The sequence below is a fragment of the Chamaea fasciata genome, unplaced genomic scaffold (genome assembly GCF_029207755.1).
Source record: "Chamaea fasciata isolate MVZ Bird 193981 ecotype frontalis unplaced genomic scaffold, bChaFas1.0.hap1 SCAF_3, whole genome shotgun sequence".
NCBI lineage: Eukaryota > Metazoa > Chordata > Aves > Passeriformes > Sylviidae > Chamaea > Chamaea fasciata.
Genome location: NW_027094088.1, coordinates 42528177 through 42549715, shown reverse-complemented (window position 1 = coordinate 42549715; position 21539 = coordinate 42528177). Strand labels below are relative to the sequence as shown.

At 40.6% G+C, this 21539-nt stretch overlaps 1 protein-coding gene across 2 annotated transcripts; it reads left to right on the top strand.

Annotated features, from left to right (window-relative positions):
* The first annotated feature begins 5156 nt into the window (after positions 1 to 5156).
* On the top strand, positions 5157 to 21341 carry RAB4A (RAB4A, member RAS oncogene family). Of its 2 annotated transcripts, XM_066178765.1 has the most exons (8): positions 5157 to 5289; positions 13230 to 13310; positions 13833 to 13947; positions 15120 to 15182; positions 16732 to 16886; positions 17790 to 17885; positions 19424 to 19584; positions 20874 to 21341. In XM_066178765.1, exons 1-7 carry the CDS (start codon positions 5259 to 5261, stop codon positions 19537 to 19539), a joined length of 657 nt encoding a protein of 218 aa, XP_066034862.1. In that variant the 5' UTR covers positions 5157 to 5258; the 3' UTR covers positions 19540 to 19584; positions 20874 to 21341. The 2 variants fall into 2 exon arrangements, with proteins under 2 accessions (XP_066034862.1, XP_066034863.1); XM_066178766.1 differs by lacking the exon at positions 17790 to 17885.
* The last annotated feature ends 198 nt before the right edge of the window (positions 21342 to 21539 follow it).

Below are 21539 nucleotides of genomic sequence, written 5' to 3'. Positions count from 1 at the left end.
CCACTTTTAGGTGTCTGTGTTAGTTTTTCAAGGCTTGCACTGGTCTCCCACTTAAAAAAAAGAGCCAGTGGAGAGAATGTGATCCACTCTGTCCTCAGACACACAATAGTGATCCATGGGCTGAAGACCTCTCCAGAGGTGCCTCCCATTCTGCAGTGATACTGACTGTGCCCAGAAAGCAGTGATTGCTTCCTGGTGCTGCAGGAATCCCATGAAACCAAAGAGTCAGAATTGAATCCAGGCTGCTGTATTGTGTCTTCAAGGATATTCACTTGAGAAACAGGACCCAAATGAGAGGCCTTTTCCTTATATATGAGTTTTTCTGAACAGGGAGAACTGATTTGAGGGATGAAAGGGAGAACATGAACATGACCTCGTGTCCCTGAGAAATCTGCTAAAAAATCTTCTAGTTCAAGTGTATAGTATTAAAAACATCAAACCACCCAGCCATTTCCTATTGCTAAAAGTGAACATATGCAGCCAATTATATCCCATTATCATCATTTCACCAACAGAGAAGTTAATTGGTGACACCATGAGGCTAACTTCATAAAACATGGGTGTCAAATCAATCTGCCTGTATTCTAGACACTGGCAATGACTTATGTACACTAACAATATGTCCCAAATTTCTGTTGTCTTCATTTTCCTGTGCATCCTTTGACACGCTGAAATAAGTATTTAGGCCCCTTCACTCTATTTATGTGTTTCCTGAAAAATTAAATCACTAACTTTTTAAAAGTTGTGGCCTATAGTCTGATTTGCTTTAATTTTTTTTTCTTATTCTGTGCATTTCTTTTCTAAATATAGCATATCTATATAGCTTCATGTTGATAAAAGTGCCTCCCTGGACACAACACCTAAAGCAGATTCTGCACAAAAAAAAAAAAAAGACTTAATATTCATTCCAATATCAGGGCAAATTTGATTCTCTGTGCTATAGCATAAAGCTATCCTAAAATGAGCTTATGCCATCTTGTGGTAATTTTTCACAATATCAGGTTGTGCAGTGTGGCTCCTACTACCTACACCTACTGGTGAAGAGACCATGGTGAAAGACTAAAGCAGATGTTTAGCACACAGCATGGCGTTCTATAGCTGTCAGCAGCTTCCAGTAGCATATCTTGTGGTCTTCATATTTAGTTTTGGAAAAGTTCACCATGGGGCAAGAGAAAGGAGTTCAGTTACAGCACCAATGTACCTTTGCAGTCTCTCTCATCAGCTTTCATCATTCTGACCTAGCAGTGGAGGGTTGAGCCCATGATTTTAGAAGCATCCAACCCATAAATTTTCATACATAGCTACAATTATATACCATATTTCTCTGACTGTGATAATTTTAGTGGTGTAACACAGAGTACATGTAAGTCTTTAAAGAACTGCCCTGGTAACCCCAGGGTGATTCCCTGGCATTGGACTGGTTTGATCGTTCCCTTGCTCTGGCTCCAGATGGCCATGAGCAGGTGACAGCCTTGGTACAGTGGGAGGTAACCCTCTCCCTGGTGTGGTGCCAGCCCGTCAGCGCTGCTGTGGCAGTGGTACTAAACCAGTTTACACCTCTTAGGTGCTTGGTCCCTTGAGGATCCTCAGATACTCCTTGGATGCCTGAGGATCAGGAATTCAGACTACCTGCACACCATGTGAAGTGGGTTAAGGTCCTTCTAAAAGCAAGGTCCTAATCTAACGAGAAGGACTACTACATTTCTTGTTATTTAAAATACATGGATATCACTTTTCTACTTGAAAGAGAGTGATGCAATGTCTGCCTAATGCTGGTTTAAGTGCTAGTAGTTCTTAGGTGTGAGCTGCACATGCTCACATTGACAAATGTGTTCACAGATTGAAGGCAGTTCCTGTGGAAGCTGAAGATGACAATGTTCAGATGATCCCACTTGTTTTCAGATGAAGCCAGCTGGCCAAGGGCACTGCGTACAAGGAGATCACGGCAGTCTCAGAGGCTCCTCAGAGTATCAATGACTTGTCTTCAGATTTAATTTGGGTTGCTGGAGTCACATTCATCGCTGCTTCACATGAAGCTGATGGCAGCGGCTTCCACATATGCTGGGTCGCTTTCTGTATTCAACACGCAAGGAACAGGGAAGAGCAGCAGAATAATACATCGTTCCCCATTTCACCTGAGCACGCTAGGTCGGACTGGGTGCCACACAGACACAGCTAAGAGCCAACAGCAGCCTCCAGCTACTTGCAGCGCCTTCCACACACAGCCTTGCAGTGCCACCTTCAGACCAGAGCGAGACATCCCCACCACTTCCTCACGGCAAAGCCCATCCCACCTGCGGCTGCGCTCCAGTCCCGGACAGCAGCCTACGGCGGCGGGGAGTCAAAAACACAGCCCAGCTTCAGTTACAGACTTTGGTCCCTTACATAAAAAAGGAAAGGAAAGGCAAAAGAAAACAAAAGGATCTGGCCCTTTGCAGTGCTAAGTCACTCATCAAAAGCTGTGCTCAAATCTGCAAAGTCCTGGGTCTTGTTATTTTATCTTGGCAGAGATTTCACAGAATACCCCACCCTGAGTCTGGCTCCTCTTCCATTCCTATTATGGTACACTGGTAGTAAAAACTAGTAAAAAATGAGATTAGCACTTTTAGAGAACCATTAACATAACCTCCTGAGCAGTAATTTTACAACCACAACCAGTTATAAGCACAGTAACTCTGGTGAAAGTAATTTAGGAAGTATGTGACGTGCAGATCCAATATGACATAATACACCTCTTTTTACATAAGCCAAAAGCTTCTAGCAGATGTAATCAACAGAAATCATAAATCATGTGAATTAAACATTTGGCTTTGGGGGTTTTTTCACCTTTGCGCTTAAGATAGACGCTGACAAGGCTAATTCTAGCTACTTATGGTTTATTGCTCAGAAAGAATGATTTTATTAACATACAGGCCCAACATTCTCAAATTACTGAGGTATCAGCCTATATTTTCTAGCCTAGTGCAGTCTTTATTATTTCTGAATTTTACTATTTGTTCTAATTCATTCTTCAAGACAAAATTTCTAAAACACCAAATCCTATTCATCTCTCACGTTCTTCTGTCTTTAACATTCTTCCAACCTTCACCTTCCTCTTCAGTATTAAACTAATAGCTTTTATAGAAACATTTACAGCTTTAATGTGCCTTATTGATATGTGCATGTAAACTTACCAAGAGTGATTGGAAGCAAAGGAATGTGGTACTAACACAAAGACACATTTACCAAATACAAACTCCATAAAACAAAGTCATCTTGCAAGATACACAGAATAAAAAAAAAAGACTAATTTACCCCTTAACCTAAAGTTTGTACAGTGCAAGATGTCCAAATTTCCTTGTTCTTGCATATAACATGGATGCAACATGACATATTTTTAGTAATCTAGTAAAATCTGTTTACTTCAGTATCTTGGACTCTTTTTTTGTTTGTTTTTGTTTGTTTGTTTGTTTGTTTGTTTGTTTGTTAAGACATTCAGTTTGTGTTTTGGGGTTTGGTGGGGGTGTTTTGATTCACTGGGTTTGTTTTCTGGGGGCGGGGACAGGGGGAATTGAGCAAAAATAACCAACATCTGTCAGAGATTTGGTGATGTTAGACCGAACTACTTTAAAGCCCAGCCTGAGCCTCAGAATCTACCATTCTGGGGAACAGCTTTCAGACAGAAAGCTCACATCTATGATATGCTGGCATCCATACAGCTCATGTGAAGGCTCTTCAGCTTTCCACAGCATTTTGGAGAGCAGATGCCACAGAGAAACATTCACTTATGACATTTTAGGCCTCAATATCCTCTGTGTGTCAGGGCTGTGCCAACTCTGGGGACTTGTTTATACAACTTCCAATTACTGTTAATAATATGAACTCATGAAGGAGTTGGTTCTTTGAAAACTGTGGTGAGTTTGTCTTTATGTACCCACAACAAGAACAATCAGCAGATTCTCTGAGGAGTTCTTGGTGCTGGCTCAGCACATGTTGTTCCACTGATTAGAGATGGGAACTTCAAAGCTGACCTCTGACCAGCTAAGGATTTGGCAAGGAGGTGGCTGGGACAGGCAGAGGCAGTTTTTCCTACAGCTCGGGAGATGAAGGAGAAGTGGAAAGGATGTGAAGCTGTGAGCAACGAGATTAAAAAAAAGCCAGAAATAACAGAAGAGGAAATAACAGAAGAGGAATTTTTCTAAGGACTGGAAGAAAGGAGAACATGGAGCATACACAGGAAGTACCATTTTGGAATGGCATAGACAGAAAAGCTGTTGTGGTGGGAGCTGTAGTGCCCTTTGCTGTCAGACTAACCAGGGTTGGCAGAGCAGTTAAGACATCCAGTAAAGAATAATACAGGCCAGGCACTGTTGGTATTGAGCCCCTGAAGATTTGAACCAAACTTTGCAACCTTTTCTGTTGTTTTCAGCAGCTATAGCTGCGTAGTTACGATTAAGCAATTGCATTGTGAACATTGTACGTTCCACTAATCTTTTCTTATAAGAAAAAAGAGAAGGCAATCCCAGGATGAATGGTCTGTCTAGATGACAGCCGCCAGGAGTGAAGTCAGGAGGACCGAGCAGTACCTGAGGGAAAGGTCACGCCGGCAGTGGGAGATCACGACCACCGACTCACTGACCACCTACTCGAAACGGACCCCGGACTCGGGAGAGCAGAACTGAGCCTGAGCAATAAGCACCATGACAAAGGAGAGGAACGACGACCAAACAGGGGTTTGAGAACTAATTAAAAGTGTGTAATTCGTAACCAAGGAATGCCGGCACCTTCGCTTGTTAAAATGTATAAATCGCGAAACGTTCTGGTGACCGGGGAGCCAGCCTTTTGTGGGCCACCGCCGGGCTCCCTGCTTGGCGCGAACTGGAACAAAACACGGAGAACCGCAGGAACAGCGCCTCGGTGTGTGACCTGGCGCTGCGCACGAGTAACGAGCCCGCGTTGCGGCCATCACCGGGGAGCGCGTTCCGGTCGCCGCATTCCCTGTGAGGGGAGCGGGGCGGAGCATCCCGGGCACGTGCGCCTTGTTTGGGGGGCGGGGCCGCCGGGGGGCGGGGCCGCGGCCGCGAGCCGCCGCGCCTGCGCGTGGGGGGCGGGGGGGCGCGCGGGGCCCGGGCGCGCCTGCGCGGCAACGGCGCGGGGCGGGGCGGCGCTGGGCTGAGCCGGGCGCGGGCGGCGGGGCCTGCTCGGTTCCCTCCGCCGACAGCGCCGAGCCCGGGCGGGGCAGGCAGCGAGCAGCGGCGGCGGGGGTCGGCCCTCCCGGGATGTCGCAGAGTGCCATGTCCGAGACCTACGGTAGGATCCGGGGGCGGGGTGAGGGGATCCCCCTCTCCCTCCTCCCCTCCGGGGGAGCGGGCCCGGGGCTGGGCAGTGTCCCCTGAGGAGCGGGGAAGGAGCCGGTGTGGCGTGAGGGCTCCCCGGGCTCGGGCGGGTCCCTCTGTCCCCACTGCCCTGAGCCTCCAGCTCCTGCCCCGCCCCTGGCTGCCCGGCCCCAGCCCTCCGAGTTATCCTTCAGGGTAAACAGGGACCGGCTTGGGCGCTGCTTGCTGCGGTCCGCGGAGTCTAGAAGGAAAGTTGCAGTGCGTGTCCGCTGGGAGAAACTGCCCCTTCCTTCACTTGGAGCTGGCGGGTGTTCAAGTTAAGGTTTCGGTCCTGTTGTCTTAGACGTGCAGACCTCAAAAAGAATTGACTGTGAGAGTGCGTTGGGAGGGAAAAGATCAGTGGGTCTATTCGTATGTCCCAGTGTCGGCATGGGTGTCTGACTACCCCGGTAGGAAAACATCCGATGGAGTAAGTCGGAGTGCAGTCATTGACAGGGTGTGTCCAGTGCGTCGCTGGGAAGCATCAAAGAGAAGTGAGGAGTCAAAGAGGCAGGCAGAGCTGGTATTGCTGGCTAGGTGGAGGAGACGAGAAACAACCGAACAGTATTAATTTCTTTTCTGTATAATTTTATTTGAAACTCTGCTTTGAATAGATTTCTTTCCTACCCTTTCCCTACCATAGGGTTCTGTAATATTTTCCATTGTAAAGACACTGTTGTGCGTAAAAACATATTGTAAAGCCGTGTAATAGGTTCATAGTCCATGAGAGTAGGATCAGAATTGAATATGGAACAATTAAATAATCAAAGCAAAATTGGACACGACAACTCTGGAAACTGTTTTGGAGGCTGGGATGTACATCAGGAGTGAGCCAAGTGACCTGATTGTTTCTACTGTGTAAGTCATTTTGTTTTCAATACTGTAGTCATCAGTGCTTGATGTTCTGTCCTGCTGGTCAGTGCTTCAGTGTACACCAAATGCACAGAACCCAGGGGGCAAAACGAGGCAAAAGGGTGCGGCAACCCTTGAAGTGCCAGTATTAGGATACTGAAACCCTGCTTCTTTTGTCCATCTGTTCTAGAAACATGTGAAACTTACATGTAGAAACCAGAGGGGTGTGCTTTATCCATTTAGATTTGAGTTTAAATAAGTTCTTCATGCTCTGTACTCCTGTGATCTAGAACTGGGATCACTTTGGCTGTGCTTATGGTGGTCTCTGAGCAAAAGAGTTAGTAGAAAACCAGAGATGACAGCATTTCAGTGGTGCTCCTCCTTTGGTGCTGTAATACTAGGTAAGCCATATAGATGATTGGTATCTTAAACCGGAACAATTAAACTTTTTTTGCAGTGTTCCAGTGATGCAGAATAGGGATAGTAAGCCCACTGGAACTGTTGATACTTTCTGATTATTTTGGTATCCTACAAAGCAAGCCCTTGAAATAGAAGCTTTGTAGTTGTGGGTTGTTCCTGCTATTTGTTTAATTCTTGTTTGTTATATTACGTTTTGGAGTTTCTGTGTTTGTCCTGTGCACATGAAGGCTACAAAAAATTCAGAGTTAGAATGCTTGAGAGTGTCAAGTTCTGCAGAACACAGGAGAATAAAAGCTGTTATAGCATAACATATAACTAATGGCTCTACAACCTCTGTCCATAGCAGTAGTCAGTATCTAATTTTGCAGTGTCCTGTCCACATATGTAGCAGCCCCACTGATAGATCAAAGTTAGCAGTACCATGTGATTGAATTATGGATCTTGTGTGCTGGATGAACTCTCTGGGTTCAACGTGCTCACTGTCCTAACAAAGAGGGGTTTGTTGCTGACCAGCTGTTACAATGGCCATGGAGAATGTGAGAAGTGTTAGGTCCGTTTCCCCCTGGTGATACTGGATCCTCCTCCTGGAATCCGTATCGTTTGTAAATGCTTAGTCATGAATTAGGTTTTTCTTGTCACCTGAATTATGACCCGTTTTAATTATGTAACCTCAAGCTTTTTATCCTGTACAGGTAGGCTCAGAAACTGGCTGGTGGTTGGGTTGGTGTTGTTCTTCCCAAAGTTGTTTCGCTGTTTGACTTTTATATGACTTTAGTGTTGCTGTGAGGTTTCAACTTCTCTTTCTGTTGCAAGGTGGGTTATTTTTTTCAGTATTTTTTCTCAATCCATAGGGAATAAAGAGCCTTTCCTCTGGCCACCACTGTTAATTTCATGTCTCCTGGGGTTTTTTTCCCTCCCTTTAGTTTCTTCCTCTGTGTCAGATTCTGTCTTCTTCAAAGGCTTTCTGTTCACTCACTTTTCACAGCTCATTCTGTCCATTATTGAGATTCTTGTCTCTTCCCTCTTTTCAAACACAGTTCTGCAGCTTCTCAGTCTTGACACTGAATTTTGCTTACAATTCATATTTTCACTCCTGCAGATCTATTACATCAGTTGTGTATCTTCTGTTCTTAGCTTTCTTATCTGTTCAATTATTTATGTGTTCAGTTCAATATCTGTTCAATTCTTATGTGTTCGGTTTATTTCCCATGCAAAGTGCCAGAACCAAACCAAACATGAATACGAGATAACTCCATGAATTTTGAGACTAGGTTTGGAAAGAACATTTTCCTGCTGCTCTTGGGAGAAAAAGGGTCATTCTTTTAGAAGTTTGACATTTAACATTGGAAACAGATCTCTTATTCATAGGAAACGCTTTTAACTCAGGTTTTCTGAGATGTAATGGCCTTTCTGTAGATAATTGCCATATAACAACACATGCATGTTTTAGCTTGCTTTCCAGTGCAAAATATACCTGTTTTTGTCTTAAATACAGCCTGACAGAAAGTCATTTATCCTTAATAAATAAATGCAAAGCAACCTTTGGATTTTAAATGATAGAAGGATGGAATTTGTCTGGGCATTGAATAAATGCAGTGTGTAAGATTCAAGTCAAATGTCTTCACTCCTTAGTTCCTTGTGGTTTTTTTCCACCAGCATCTACAAATCCCAGTCTGGTCACATAAATTTACCATTGGCAGAGAATGTGTAGTCTTTCCATCTATTTGGAAATAATTCTTTTTGGTCTGGACAATTTGATTTGTCCTTTTCTGACTATCCCATTCCCTGCCGTTTGCCTGATGGTATTTGCATTTATCACTCTGGTCTTCAGTTTGTTTCAAATCTGATTTTATTTCTTAGAGTGCATAGCTCTTTCACTTGTAAGGAAGCAGAACTTCCCCCCTTTGAAGCATTCTTTGTGCAGATTGGAATAGAGCCAGGTTGATCTGTTCTACCTGTTTATCTTGTTAACTTTCTGCTAGAGGAAGGAGTAAGCATTGGGAATAGCTCCTCCTTTCATTTAGAGGCAGCATGTGCCAGCAGAAATGCTTCAGAGCCCTCTTTCCTCCTGCCCTGTGTAATGAATGAGAGAGTTTCCAAAGGGTCAGCATTAGTGAATATAAATTCCTCTCTGTAGCAAGGAGTTGGGAGTATTTCAAACTGAGATTGGGGATCTAATTTGGTCTCTCCCCCTACCCTACTGTATTAGCAGTGTAAAGGAAACAATTTAATTCCCACTGCATTTCAAAGACTAAGCTCCAGCATCTCAGAATCTGCTTGACTATTTCTTCTGCTGAAGCAGACTTCAGTTCACGGAGGAGGTTGCATGTCTGGGGGTGGTTGCCACATCAACCATCTGCTTTTGCTGGTACTTGAGTCAAAGCCCACAATTGTCTCTCTTCTCCTTTCCCCTCAGCTCACACTGAACCACCACCCCCAAAAGAAAAAAAAAAAACACAAAAGACATGATGTAATTTATGTAGTTTAACAGCTTGCGCTGCTGGTGCATCTTTAGGGTGAAGCCACAATTTTATTCCTTTTTGCCTGTGCTGGAAAATAAGTTTCATTTCATGCACCCCCTACCCAGTTTGGGATCAGGTGATGCATGTAACACTCAGAGGGAAGTAAGGTGATTCTTTGTAATTCCTAATTTCCTTAAACAGCCATCATGTGCTGCCTTTCATCTCCTCATGATTTCTGTAGTGCTTCTTTTGTAACCTTTCTTCCCTTTGGCACAGAGTTCAGTTTTGATCCTAAATCTCTTCTATATGAAAACGATTTTATTTCAAGGCAAAGTGCTTTAACTTTTCTAGACCTTTTCAGTAGCCAGCATGGCAGCAAGCATTTTTAACATCTGAATGATGTTTTCAGCTTTTCTATGAAGAAGGAACAACAGAATTCAAAAGAAAAGTTTCTCTAGGGTGACAGCGTTGGCAGCTGTCTGGAATGTTGGAGCTCTGAGCTGCTTTGTCAATTGGGAAAAAAAAAAAAGGAGATTAAAAAAAAGCAATGAAATGAAGCGAACTCCTCTGGGAAGAGGACACCAAAAAGAAAAACTAGAGCAATTAAGCAGTAGTGCAAACACTAGAATGTGAGTTGCATTTGCTGAAGTTGCTAAGAATGAATATATAGTTTGAGTCCACAGTGGTGGTGTAAAAGAAGCTGTCTGCCCCAAACTGTTTGATTTCTATACTTCCGAACTGTGCTAAATTTTACATACATCTGTACAGCTCAAAGAGAAAACATTTTGTGTCCTAAATCATGTGTTAAAATAAGTAATAAAAATATAGTTGATGTGGTACCAATTGTCATACAGAAAGACATTATAAGAAAGAAGTTGCAGAATAACAAGATGAAAAATGTTCTCCCTGTTCTTACCTGGTATTACCTTATTTGTTAATATGCTAAAAGTTTGTTAAACCTTGGTATTTTTAACATTTGGTCTTGGCAAAGCCTTTCTCTTGTCCTTCCTTGCAGTTGATTAAATGTGCAGAGTATTCCATATCTCCTGAACCATGTTATCCAGTGCTCACAGATAAACTGATAACATAAGTCTAAAAGCTTTTTGGCAGTTTGAATAATTTACATAAAATTGGAGTTTTAAATTATAGAAGCATGGTTATATTTGTGAATGTAAGTGTCTTCGAGTCTACATGTGTTTGGAAACCTTGCTATCTTTGGTGCAGAAAGGTTATCATTTTTAGAAGTGTTAACATTTTCATTTTATGTGGACTAAACACATTTCTCTTAGTTTGGTGGAATAAAATACATTTCTCTTTCATACTGTGGAAAAAGTGAATTGTAACTAGTTTCAAGTTTCATCTTAAAAAGCCCATTTGCTATTTTGTCAGATGGAAATTTATTTTTTGTCTACTAAGTAAGCAGGCATTGAACTGGCATCCAAGTGGTTTACTTGTAAGAGAGATTCCCTTTTAAATTTGTCTGGCACAATAGAATCTTGAGAGGAATTAGGAGCTTATTATGAAGCTCTGCTAAAATATATTATCAATTTAAAGGCATGAATATAAAATCCCCAAATAGCACTGTTGCTTTCAGAGCAAAATATAAAGCACCTCAATTTGAAACACCTCAGGCAAAAATCCACTGCTGTTCTGATGCTCCTCCAGACCAGTCCTTGGCAGTGACATGGTTGTCCCTAGGCCTGTCTGTGCAAAAGGGAACAGGGTGTTACATTTGCTGCTCACTGTGGGTTTGTGCTTTGCACAAATTCACCTTCGTGAGCCACGTTTGACAGGCAGTGCTTGCAGTTCCAGTGCAGATTAGTGGCGGAATTGAGTGTTGGTTTTAGTCCTTCCCTGGTTTAGGTTTGCTGTTGTACTACTGGCAAGAACACAAGTCTTCCCTGGGGGGGGGGGGGGGGGGGGGGGGAAAGGAAGGTGAACTTGAATTTATAATTGTTTTTAAGGAGAAAATCTGACAAACAGCATTCACCAGATGCAAAGTAGAAACAGTTTTAATTGGATTTCGGATTTATGTTTGGGAAAACGACAGAATCAGAAACAGATTATTTTAATTGTGTCTATGTCTCAGAATATCTTGTATTTTGGAGTGCTCTGAAAGTGGTAAAACCAGTGAGATTATACACCCACACACTTACTCACAAAGTAGTTTAAATATACAAAATGCTGTAAAAGGCAGCTAACCAGTGATATTTGATCCATAAAAATTAAAACTTGGCTTTCTTTGAGATGAATTTTTTCTTAACCTAATGCTTTGGGCTATTTATGGTCTCTGCATTTCATACTAACAGTGAAGACTTGATAGAGTGAAGGGTTCTCAGCTTCAGCATGTTTTGCAGTTGAGATGACACGAAGGGCCCTTCTGTAGAGGAGTTAACACAAAATTTTCACAACCTGAAGGAAAATCCTTTTTGTAGCTATTTCTTTTTTTTTTTAATCCAGGAAGCATGAGCAGCTGGGTGGAGGCGTGACGAATGGGAGGCTTTTGGAACAGAAAGTCTTGAGCATGTAAATGGTCACATTTGTGAGGAAGAAACAAACATTTTCTGAGAAGGGTGGAAGTCAGAATCTAGTCTGAGCCTGTTACAGCATTTGAAACAAGAAGGGCAAAATGTAAAAAAGCAAAAACCCTTAGTAAAACATTACCTCATTTTAAATATGAATAAAATCCAGAAGACAGGTGAAGATGAAGAATGGTAGACATTTCCACTGTATTTTTAACAGTGGGAATCTTCTTAGCATTTGAGGGACTTGCTTGTTCCTTTTGCCCTTGCTAGGGAGTGTTTATGATACACCATAACAAGTAACTCCTTCATGAAATGGAATGAACACATAGATTTGTGTGGATCCTAAATTAGATTTTCAGAACTAAGTATTAAAATGAAGTCCTGGTAGAGGATTTTATCAGTTCTTTGACTTACTTAGCATAATTTAGTTTTCTTTTTATTCTGCCATCCCCTGGGCCTATACCCTCATTGACAGCTTTGAACACTCGTAACAAAATTAATGTTTTTATTTTCGTTGATATTGCACACTTTATCATTTTCCTTGCATGCATACCAGATGTCTTCTGGAGACCTGCTCTGTTTCTTAGAGAAACTGTGTGATAAAGAGTAAAAAATCTGCTGCTGGTAGAAAAATAAATCGGGAATCTTGCATGAGCTGTAAAGGTTGCCTTAGTGGCAGTATATTAGGGGAAGCAGTTGTAAGCTTTCTTATCAGTTTATCATTTTTGAGAGCAGTAAGACAGGGAAGCTTTCTTCAGTCTTTAGCAAAACTGAAAGCAGATTTGTGGTGGTAGCATTAAAGCATTTTATGTAACTGTTAAAACAATAGGAATGCGCCATAAATCTTGAAAATGTGTATTACCAATGAACATTGATATAAATGGCTCATAAATAAGTAACAGAAATACATGTATATTAATTCAACATGTGGAGGAAATGTCAAACTAGGCATCCCAAAATAAAAATTATTTCTTCCCTCTAAATTTTGCAGAGAAATAACTGTGGTTGTCCCAGCTGTACAAGGACTAAAAACGAAGTATGGGTATTAAAGTGTTAATAGAGAAGTTCAAGTTACTGTAAATCTAAAAAACAAACAAATAAACAAAAAACCAAACCACAAAAAAACCCACAAAAAAGCCACCAAAACAAAACAGCAAAAACCCCACAACCAACCAACTCTCTCCCCCAAAAAAAAACCCAAAACGACCACCCCTCTCTGGAATTGTAGATTTTGAGGAATGATATCATTATATATTTGTGTTGACTGTAGTTAATAGCTTACACACTCCTCAGACACATTACTGGAATAAAAGTGAACCATTTACCTGCGATTCAGCCTATTTTAGCTGAACTCAGATTCAGCTATTTCTGCTTTGTTCTGTTTTTCTTGCCTCTCCATAAAGAAGAAATCTGAGTTCTTGCTGTGTAACATCACTGTTGCAGACACTGGATAATTCTTCAGATTTATTGCTATTTTGCTAATTTTGTCATCTATTCACTTCTCTTTGAAATAACAGCTACCAGAGAATAGCTGGCATGTGAGCTTGTTCTTGTAATGAAAATATGAGTCCATACTAAAATTCAGCAATTTTTTTTCTTTTTCTTTCAATCTTCAGATTTCCTGTTTAAGTTCTTGGTGATAGGAAATGCTGGAACTGGAAAATCCTGTTTGCTACATCAGTTTATTGAAAAGAAATGTAAGTTCATGTGGAGGACAGTGTGTCAGCACTAAGGAACATGGCTTGATTCTGAGTGAACTTGAAATAAGCCCTTGCTCCTAGTAGGGGCAGCTGTAAATTGCTGAGATTCTGTGATATCAACAGCATACATAGAGCAAGTATCTTAACTTTGTGTGTAAAAGAAGAATTGGCTCTTGCATATTCATGGTCAAGACTGTGTGCATTCCCATGAATCTTATTTTTAAATGGCATCAAAGTATTAGAAAACACAGTTGGAAAAAAGCGTATAAGAAGTATCTTGCTACTTATTAAAGTGAACTGGAAATTATTTAAAGCAGGCCTTTCTAGTAGTAAGTTTGGATTGACCTAACTGTCAAAAATTGTGAGAACATTCATTTCTGTGTGATGGCAGTGAGCTTATGAGCAGCACTGAATTTGATGGTTCAGGAAGTTTGTAATTTGAACACTGAGGAGTCTTGATAATACCTAAATCATTTTATGTAAAAAATTATTCACTCTAAATATTCTTCTTTTTTGTAGTCAAAGATGACTCAAATCATACTATAGGAGTGGAATTCGGTTCAAAGATCATAAATGTTGGTGGTAAATATGTGAAATTGCAGATATGGGATACAGCAGGACAGGAGCGGTTCAGGTACACTTTTCAGCCATTTTATTAAGTGTTATTATAATTGCTGCTGTGGGTGGTGGGTATTATTAATCTCTGCTTGTAAGTAGACAAAGCTTTTTAGTCACTGGAGTTGTTTGTCTGCCTTCATATTAACCTTCCAACCTGGACACAGTGACACAGATCATCAGTTTTGGTAGAGCAATGCTGCCTTGCAGGTTCTGAGTTTCTGCCCTTTCTTTCATTGGGTATTTTCTGTTATGAGTGGAATAGATGAACAAAATCTTGCTCACCAGCCAAATTCATAATTGTTTTTTAACTAAGAGTATGCACATAACTCTTATGTTTAGGAGACCTTCTATTGGTTGGAATAAGTAAATGTCAGGAAGCTGTAAACTGTTCAAAATCTGCATGAAAACAATTGCACTGTAAGATTATATATAGTTTTATTAGAGAATAAAAAAATCAGTCAAACTCTGTGGGGTAAATACATTTCTAGGAAGACTGAGATATCCTAAGTTTCTTAGAGAAAAACAATCAATTTGTCAGCTTATAACAACCAGTGTGCTTTTAATGCTGTATTTGAATAGTGTTCTACATCTGAGGCGTTGATGAAACTTCATAAAAATCTAGTGGATTCCTGGGTACATTCACCATCAAATAGGACATCCATTTTTTAATATATTTGGGGGGGGGGGGGGGTGGAGTATGTGTCTGAGGTCTCTTTGTTTTGGGAGAGGGCTTGGTTAACAAAGGTGAGTATGATGGTTGAAGTCTGAGTAATGGGCAGCAATCCAGGTAGGAGTCTTCTATCAGACGAGTCATCTGGATATACTTCGGACTAAATAAAGCTGGGCTGTGATTTGTAGTCTTCACGAATGAGGTCTCTTCAGTGTGTTGGGCAGATATCAGCCTCCAGTTCTGTATCTGGTCACGTATTATGATGATTTGTATACCTTCAGCACCACAGGGGTCATAATGGACTTTGAGAATCCTTGTACAGCTATATTTAATCAAAATGCTTCATCAAAAACCTGGTTGTAATTAGTCTGCTGCTGCACAGCTGATAACATTGTCTAAAAAACGTGTTTTAAGTATGTAAATAAGAATTCTGTTTCATAATACAGATTGTGTTATATTAACCCAGATTTTAAACAGTGAAGGCACTACAGAAATACATGTTTGTAATTCTATTTCAGGTCTGTAACAAGGAGTTACTACAGAGGGGCTGCAGGTGCTTTGCTTGTCTATGATATAACCAGGTAAGAAAGCCAGCAGCTCTTTTGCTCATAGACTGCCAGATCCAATTAATGCGCAATGATTCCTCCTCTAATCGAGATTGGGCAGGACATAAAGAAAGTACGTAAAAGAAGTACTTCTGTTTCAGTGCATATTTAAGCTTTGGAACTTGCTGAGATACTGTGAATGTCAAATGTGAACAGTCCCAAAGGGTTACACAAATGTGTGGGGATTGGGCCCCCAACAGCTGATCTAATGGGGGACTACATGCAGCCACTGGCTCAGGAGGCCTTGCCACAGAAACAAGAGCGGGCTTCAGCCACCCTTTACCAAGGTGGGGCACCCTTTCTTGTGGAAACTGCTGGTTAGTGTGCTGGCATAGAAGGTCATCCTCTGGAGAATCTAGCTGTGCCTACACATTCTTTAACTGTAGGCAAGGATTCTGTTCTTCTCTGCATCTTTCAATATTTTAACATTACAGGCAGCCCATGGAACACCCTTACACATTCTTCCTGCCACCATTGACTGATATTTGTCGGATGAGTTTTGGGTTGGTCAGTGGCGGTTCACCAGGTCGTTGCTTGTTGTTCTGTGAGTGAAGGGTTCTCTCAGCAGGCTTTGAAATCTGTGTTCTGTGCTTAAGGTCAGCTGGAGTCATCTGTCAGTCTTACTGCTTGAAAGCTTTCTCCCTGACCACTGCTACAATGGCAGTTGGTGTGTGCAGGGTTGTGGGAGGTCAGGACTTCTGGACAACTAACCAATGTGATAGAGCAGAAGCCATTTCTTGTTTACATTAAACTGTATTTATACATTCTAAAACTCTTGTTCACACGATCACGCATCACTTGGTTGGTGCCTCTATCTTGTCCACATGTTCAGTAATGCACCTTTCAGGAAATATGATTGGTTACAGTCCAGTGCTTCATGGCTCTCCTTTATCTAGTTCTTCCAGTCTTGGTATTCTGTTCCTTAGCCTCTTCTTTCTTATTTTAGAACAGTTTATGTCTTAGTAACCTTGATGAATTCCAGAGGGTTCTGATAAGAATGACTGAAGACAGTTTGGCAGGAGCACCCTGTGGCCTAAGCTGTTCAAATACATTGCTACACAGGGTGACTGCCTGCAGTGCAGGTTCTGACACTGGGGTGAAATTTCAGGCACACACATCTACACAAGCCTCGTAAATTCTTACAATTCTACTGGTAATTGAAGTATCAGTTGAACTCCATCTGGAACAATATCTTGTTCTGTTATCCCAAAATGTCATGCACAGAAGTTGAAACTGGATAAGACCTTAAAATCTTAGCTTTTCACAGTAACACAGTATTTTATAGTTGTGTGTTTAGATACTGTGATTAATTTAATTTTGATTTTTCAAGACTCAAGCTCTTAAATAGTTTCATGAAGGAATTTGATAATCTTCCTTGTTCATCACTGGTACACTGAGATGTGTAGGTGCCTTGCCTGACTACCAGCAGTTTGTTTGCCACAAACACAGATTTGCTGTCTGAGTTTTGGTGATCTGTTCACGAGAAATGAGTGTGTCCTAATAAAGGATTTCATTTCCTGCACAGCCGGGAAACCTACAATGCACTTACTAATTGGTTGACGGATGCAAGAATGTTAGCAAGTCAAAATATTGTGATAATACTGTGTGGAAACAAAAAGGATCTTGATGCAGATCGTGAAGTCACTTTTTTAGAAGCATCCCGGTTTGCCCAGGAAAATGGTGAGTAGTACAAAACCTTCCTGTAGCATTCCAAGACGCATAATGCTTCAAATCATTTACATTTTTGTGCGGTTAAGCTGTACTTTGTACCCTGTCTACAGAGAAGAATTCTCTCAGTACCTGAGCGCCAGAGTGGCAGTGCCTGCAGTGAAAACTACATGCACTGCTTATGTCTCATTACCAGTGGTTCTTCCACTCACAGCTGCTCCTTTAAGAATACCCTCTATGTGGAGATATACCCTGTAGGAAATATAATACAGCTTCAGGTATTGCCTTGCTTCCAAAAAAGGAGAAAATGAAGAACATGAAATTCCCATGTTTCAGCATCTTAAAGAGTGTGTAGATAATAGACAAAGTTGTATGGGGTGTGCTGCAGTTTGAAGGAATGAATTTTACTCATTGTAAACTGAGTTCAGTGCAGGGCATGGATCCAGACAACCATTACCTGGTCTGTAGTATTCAGAATTTCCAGCCTGAGGACATGATTCTGTGTCAGCTAAAGCCAGTCTTGATCTGAGCTTCCGTGCTGCAGTCCTACCAACAGCAAAATCTGGTTTTGCTTTTATAAATCAATTGAAGTCTTTTCTACCAACTCTGGTTACTGGCTTTGCTTTTGCATATAACCCTTATTTAATGAGAAACTGAGAAGTTTGGTTCCAAGTGCAGTTTTGCATGCATAGCCCAGGTTATCTTTGGATTCCAGCTTTCCAGGGTCCCTGAGTAAATTTTAGAGGATGTTTTTTTGTGGGTTTGCCATCAAAAGTTAGTTTTTCTAGACTATGCTTTTTTGACTGTAGATGTCTGAAAAAATATTTTTATTGCTCCTAGCTTTCATGCTTTGAACTACTATACTTGGTATTCCAGACTTGTTTTGAGGAATTTTTTTTTTGGTGTCAAATGCAGAGCTGATGTTCTTGGAAACAAGTGCTCTAACAGGGGAAAATGTTGAAGAGGCCTTTGTACAGTGTGCAAGAAAAATACTCAATAAAATTGAATCAGGTAAATTAAGCTTTATATTTATAAAATCCTTTCTTTTATCTGAAAATTAGTAAAAGTGCACATGGAAATATCACCAAAGACCTCTAGAATTAAAGCAAAAAAAACCCCCAAATTTTCATTCTGGTAAAATAACCTATTTGTTTTATAGGTGCTTCTCATATGCTTTAATAGGAATGGATGTCTAAGTGAGAGCTGTATATCCAAAAAGGGGTGGTGGTTTGAATTGTGGGTGATGTTTACCTTCACAGTCAGGTCTGACTGTAGGTTCTGTGTTCTGTGGGTTGCTGCATCCCTACAAATACCAAGCCTGACATTTGGCAGTTTTTGTAGTCCAGAATAAAAACCCAATATCATGGCAGTCATAACTTTAAATTCTGCTTCTCATATGTAATAGAGAATACAGTCAAGAGGGTATGAACAGTAATACTAAAAATTTCAAGGATGTTTCCTAGCAACTGTTTCTCTGAAGTGACCTTCCTGCCTCCCAGTTGAAATCATTTTTACTTTTGCAGATCTAGAATTATACCAGAAGCTTCTCAACACAAGTGGGCAGGTTTCTGCTGGAGACAGGCTTCTGTGTGTTAGGTGTCATTATAGCTAATTTGCATTCCAATTTTTCTCTTCTCTAGCTGCTTGATGTCTTTAAAGTTCTAAGTACTGGCCATATTGAAAAGTCTATCTTGGATCCTAATCACATGTTTCCAATGCCAAACAAATTTTTACATGAAAATAACGTGATATTTTTATAGGAATTTTCTGATTACTGCATCAAATCAATGCCGAACAGCAGCTTTCATTTTAAACAAACAAACAAGCTAACTAAACCTAAACAAACCCAAAACCCAAATGAAAAAACAATGTATAGCTAGTTTCTCATGGTACTGTAGTTTGATGACCGCTTTAAAGAGGTACTGCCACCACAGAATTACGTCTTATTTTCTGTGAACTGCTCCTGGCTTTTTTGTGCCAGCACACATCCACTGAATCATGTGAAAATGGAGACTGTAAGGAGCTTATGGAGGTCTCTCTTGGCCAGACCACCGTACAGCCATAAGAAGTTCAGTTCTGAAGGCACAGGGTGTGAAGTAGGCAGAAATGGATACCAGAAGTTGGAAAGGTTAATCATTTTCCCTGGGGGGCAGTTCTTTTTGGAATCTTTGTCAGATTGATCCATTGGTGTTTGACTTGCATCTACAGTACTGTTTTCTTTGCTTATGAGCCTCTGAAAGCAGGAAGTTTTTAGCTGTATTCACAGAAAACATTTTAGACCTTTCTTTTGTTCAAAGTAGTGCAAATGCATTTCATTGCAGCCTAACTCTGGGACAGATTGCTTTGTCATCATGATCAATGGCATATGGTTAAATTAGAGGAGAAAATGATTCAGGTTAGAAATTGCCTGAAAGTAGGCAGAGTTGAGATAATCTCTCCTTAAATAGATCAGAATAGAATTATTCTTTTTTATCTAATGTTAATGGGTTATTTGGAATATATTATTTGCACATGATCTATGTTCTTGTGACCATTTTGTTTCTCATCAGGAGAATTGGATCCAGAAAGAATGGGCTCAGGTATTCAGTATGGAGATGCTGCCTTGAGACAGCTGAGATCACCACGCAGAGCACAAGCACAAAGTGCTCAAGAATGCGGGTGTTAGAGAAACAAAACACAAAATCCCAAATACTTACTTTAGATACAGAAGGTAAGGCTACAAAAATCTTGGGGTGGTGGTCAGATTGGCATATTTCATAAATGTGCTGTATTGGGTGCTCAGCTTTTTCACAGTTAACCTGTAAAGTTACAGAGAATCTATTGAAATAATGCACAGTGGAATGGATTGGTGGTTTTATACTTTGTTTTTTCTTCTGTCATCTGCTGGGAAGACTAGTGCTCTTACTGAAGTATTTCTAAATCTTAGCTTACTCTGAGTAATGCTGTGGAATACATTTTCAAATACTCTATCCCCGAAATGCATTGTAGGCCTAATAGCCACCTGATGCACAGCAGAGAAAGTGAATCAGTTCTGTTGCATTGGGAACAAACATTAGTGGAAGTAAGCATTCACAAAATGTATGGTACAGTATCTTGTCCTAAACTATTATAAAGTCTTTTCTGAAAATGAAGCTTAAACACTGAGACTTGAAAAGTAAAGATAATACTAAATTTCAAACTTCCACTGGTTTTCTTGCCCCTACCTAAAAGCAGCCTGAAGTTATTCTGATTCCTGTCTGCTATTAGCAGAAATGTAAGCAGGAGAGTAGTAGTATTTGCTGCTTAAGCAGTGTTGTCATCTAAAGTAGTTCTTCTGGGGTTGTTGCAGCCTAGGAAACAGGTGTGCAGTGTTCTAAAGTTCTTCCAAAGATGTTCAGAGAAAGCAAGGGAGGAATTTTTCCCTTTAGCAGTTGTAGGGGAAGAGACATAAGTCACCTAAACTCACAAGAACAGCTCTGTGCTTGGTCTTTCTTATAAAAAGTTGTCCTTAAGACACTTCTCAATAGTCAGTGGATTTTACATAATTCCTTGCAGCATGCAGTGGCTCTTCGGACAGTCCTTTCTCCCTGTGTAGTTAATTATTCTGCTATAATTAATCTTTATTTCTCTAATACAAGGACAGTGCTGTCAAATAAGTACTGCAGGCATAGCTACTGCATCACTTTTACTGTATTCATTCATCAGCTTGAGCAGCGCACACAGCAGAAGCTTTATGGAACATTAAATAAGGCAGCATGTAATTCTTTTTTTTTCCCTGTGTTCTGGGAGCTTAGCTCCCAATTAAAGCCCAGAATTTTAAATAACGGATAAGAATCCTTGAACTGCATTCCTCCTATAAAATGTCATTCTTCAACTAAGAGAGCGCTGGAAAAGGCCTTTAATTTTATTTGGCTTTGGTGTGGCTCTACAGAAGTGAGTAGTTATCGGTCTTATTTCAAGACCTCAGTTTTCAGATTGAGCAGATATGGGTAATTAATGAAGTTCTTACATATTTTACAGCTGTCCTTGCAAATGGTGTTTGAAGAAACAGAAAGCTTGAAGGCTATGCAGTTTTTAAAAACATCTTTCCACTATCTCCAGACAAGGCAGAGCACTGCTGACAGAAAGGTATCCTGTGGTAGGGGCCAGGAATGTGCACAACATACAAGTCTGCAAAGCAAACTGGATAGTTTGGTGGACAATATTAAGGCTCATACCTGTATGTAAATGTTTTCCATTACCTGTTTTTGTTCTTTCACCTCTAGTTTAAAGCATTGCAATGTACTGTAAATAATGTAACAGTAAGTAAATTTACAAAGCATGGTATACTTATGTATGCTATTAGAATGTTGCACTATAAGCAGTTTAATATTTTATTTTTTTATCATATAAACAAATTTAACTGAGGTAGGCTTTGTCACGTTTGTTTGTTGCACAATAGTTTGTATTTACAACCTGAATTATAAAACCACTGGCAGCTGTCAGTGAGAGGTTGTTGGTTTATTTTTTCCTACTCTGTTTGCCACATTCTAACAAGCTGTTGACAGGATTGATTCTTAATGTGTGGTTATGACCCATACTTCTGGAATCCTGATATGTCAAGTTGGAAAAGGCAAGTTAAAGCACAAGAGCAGAGCAAGAATGCTACACTGAGCTGTACCCATCTTTCATTAGAGTTCTGTTTAT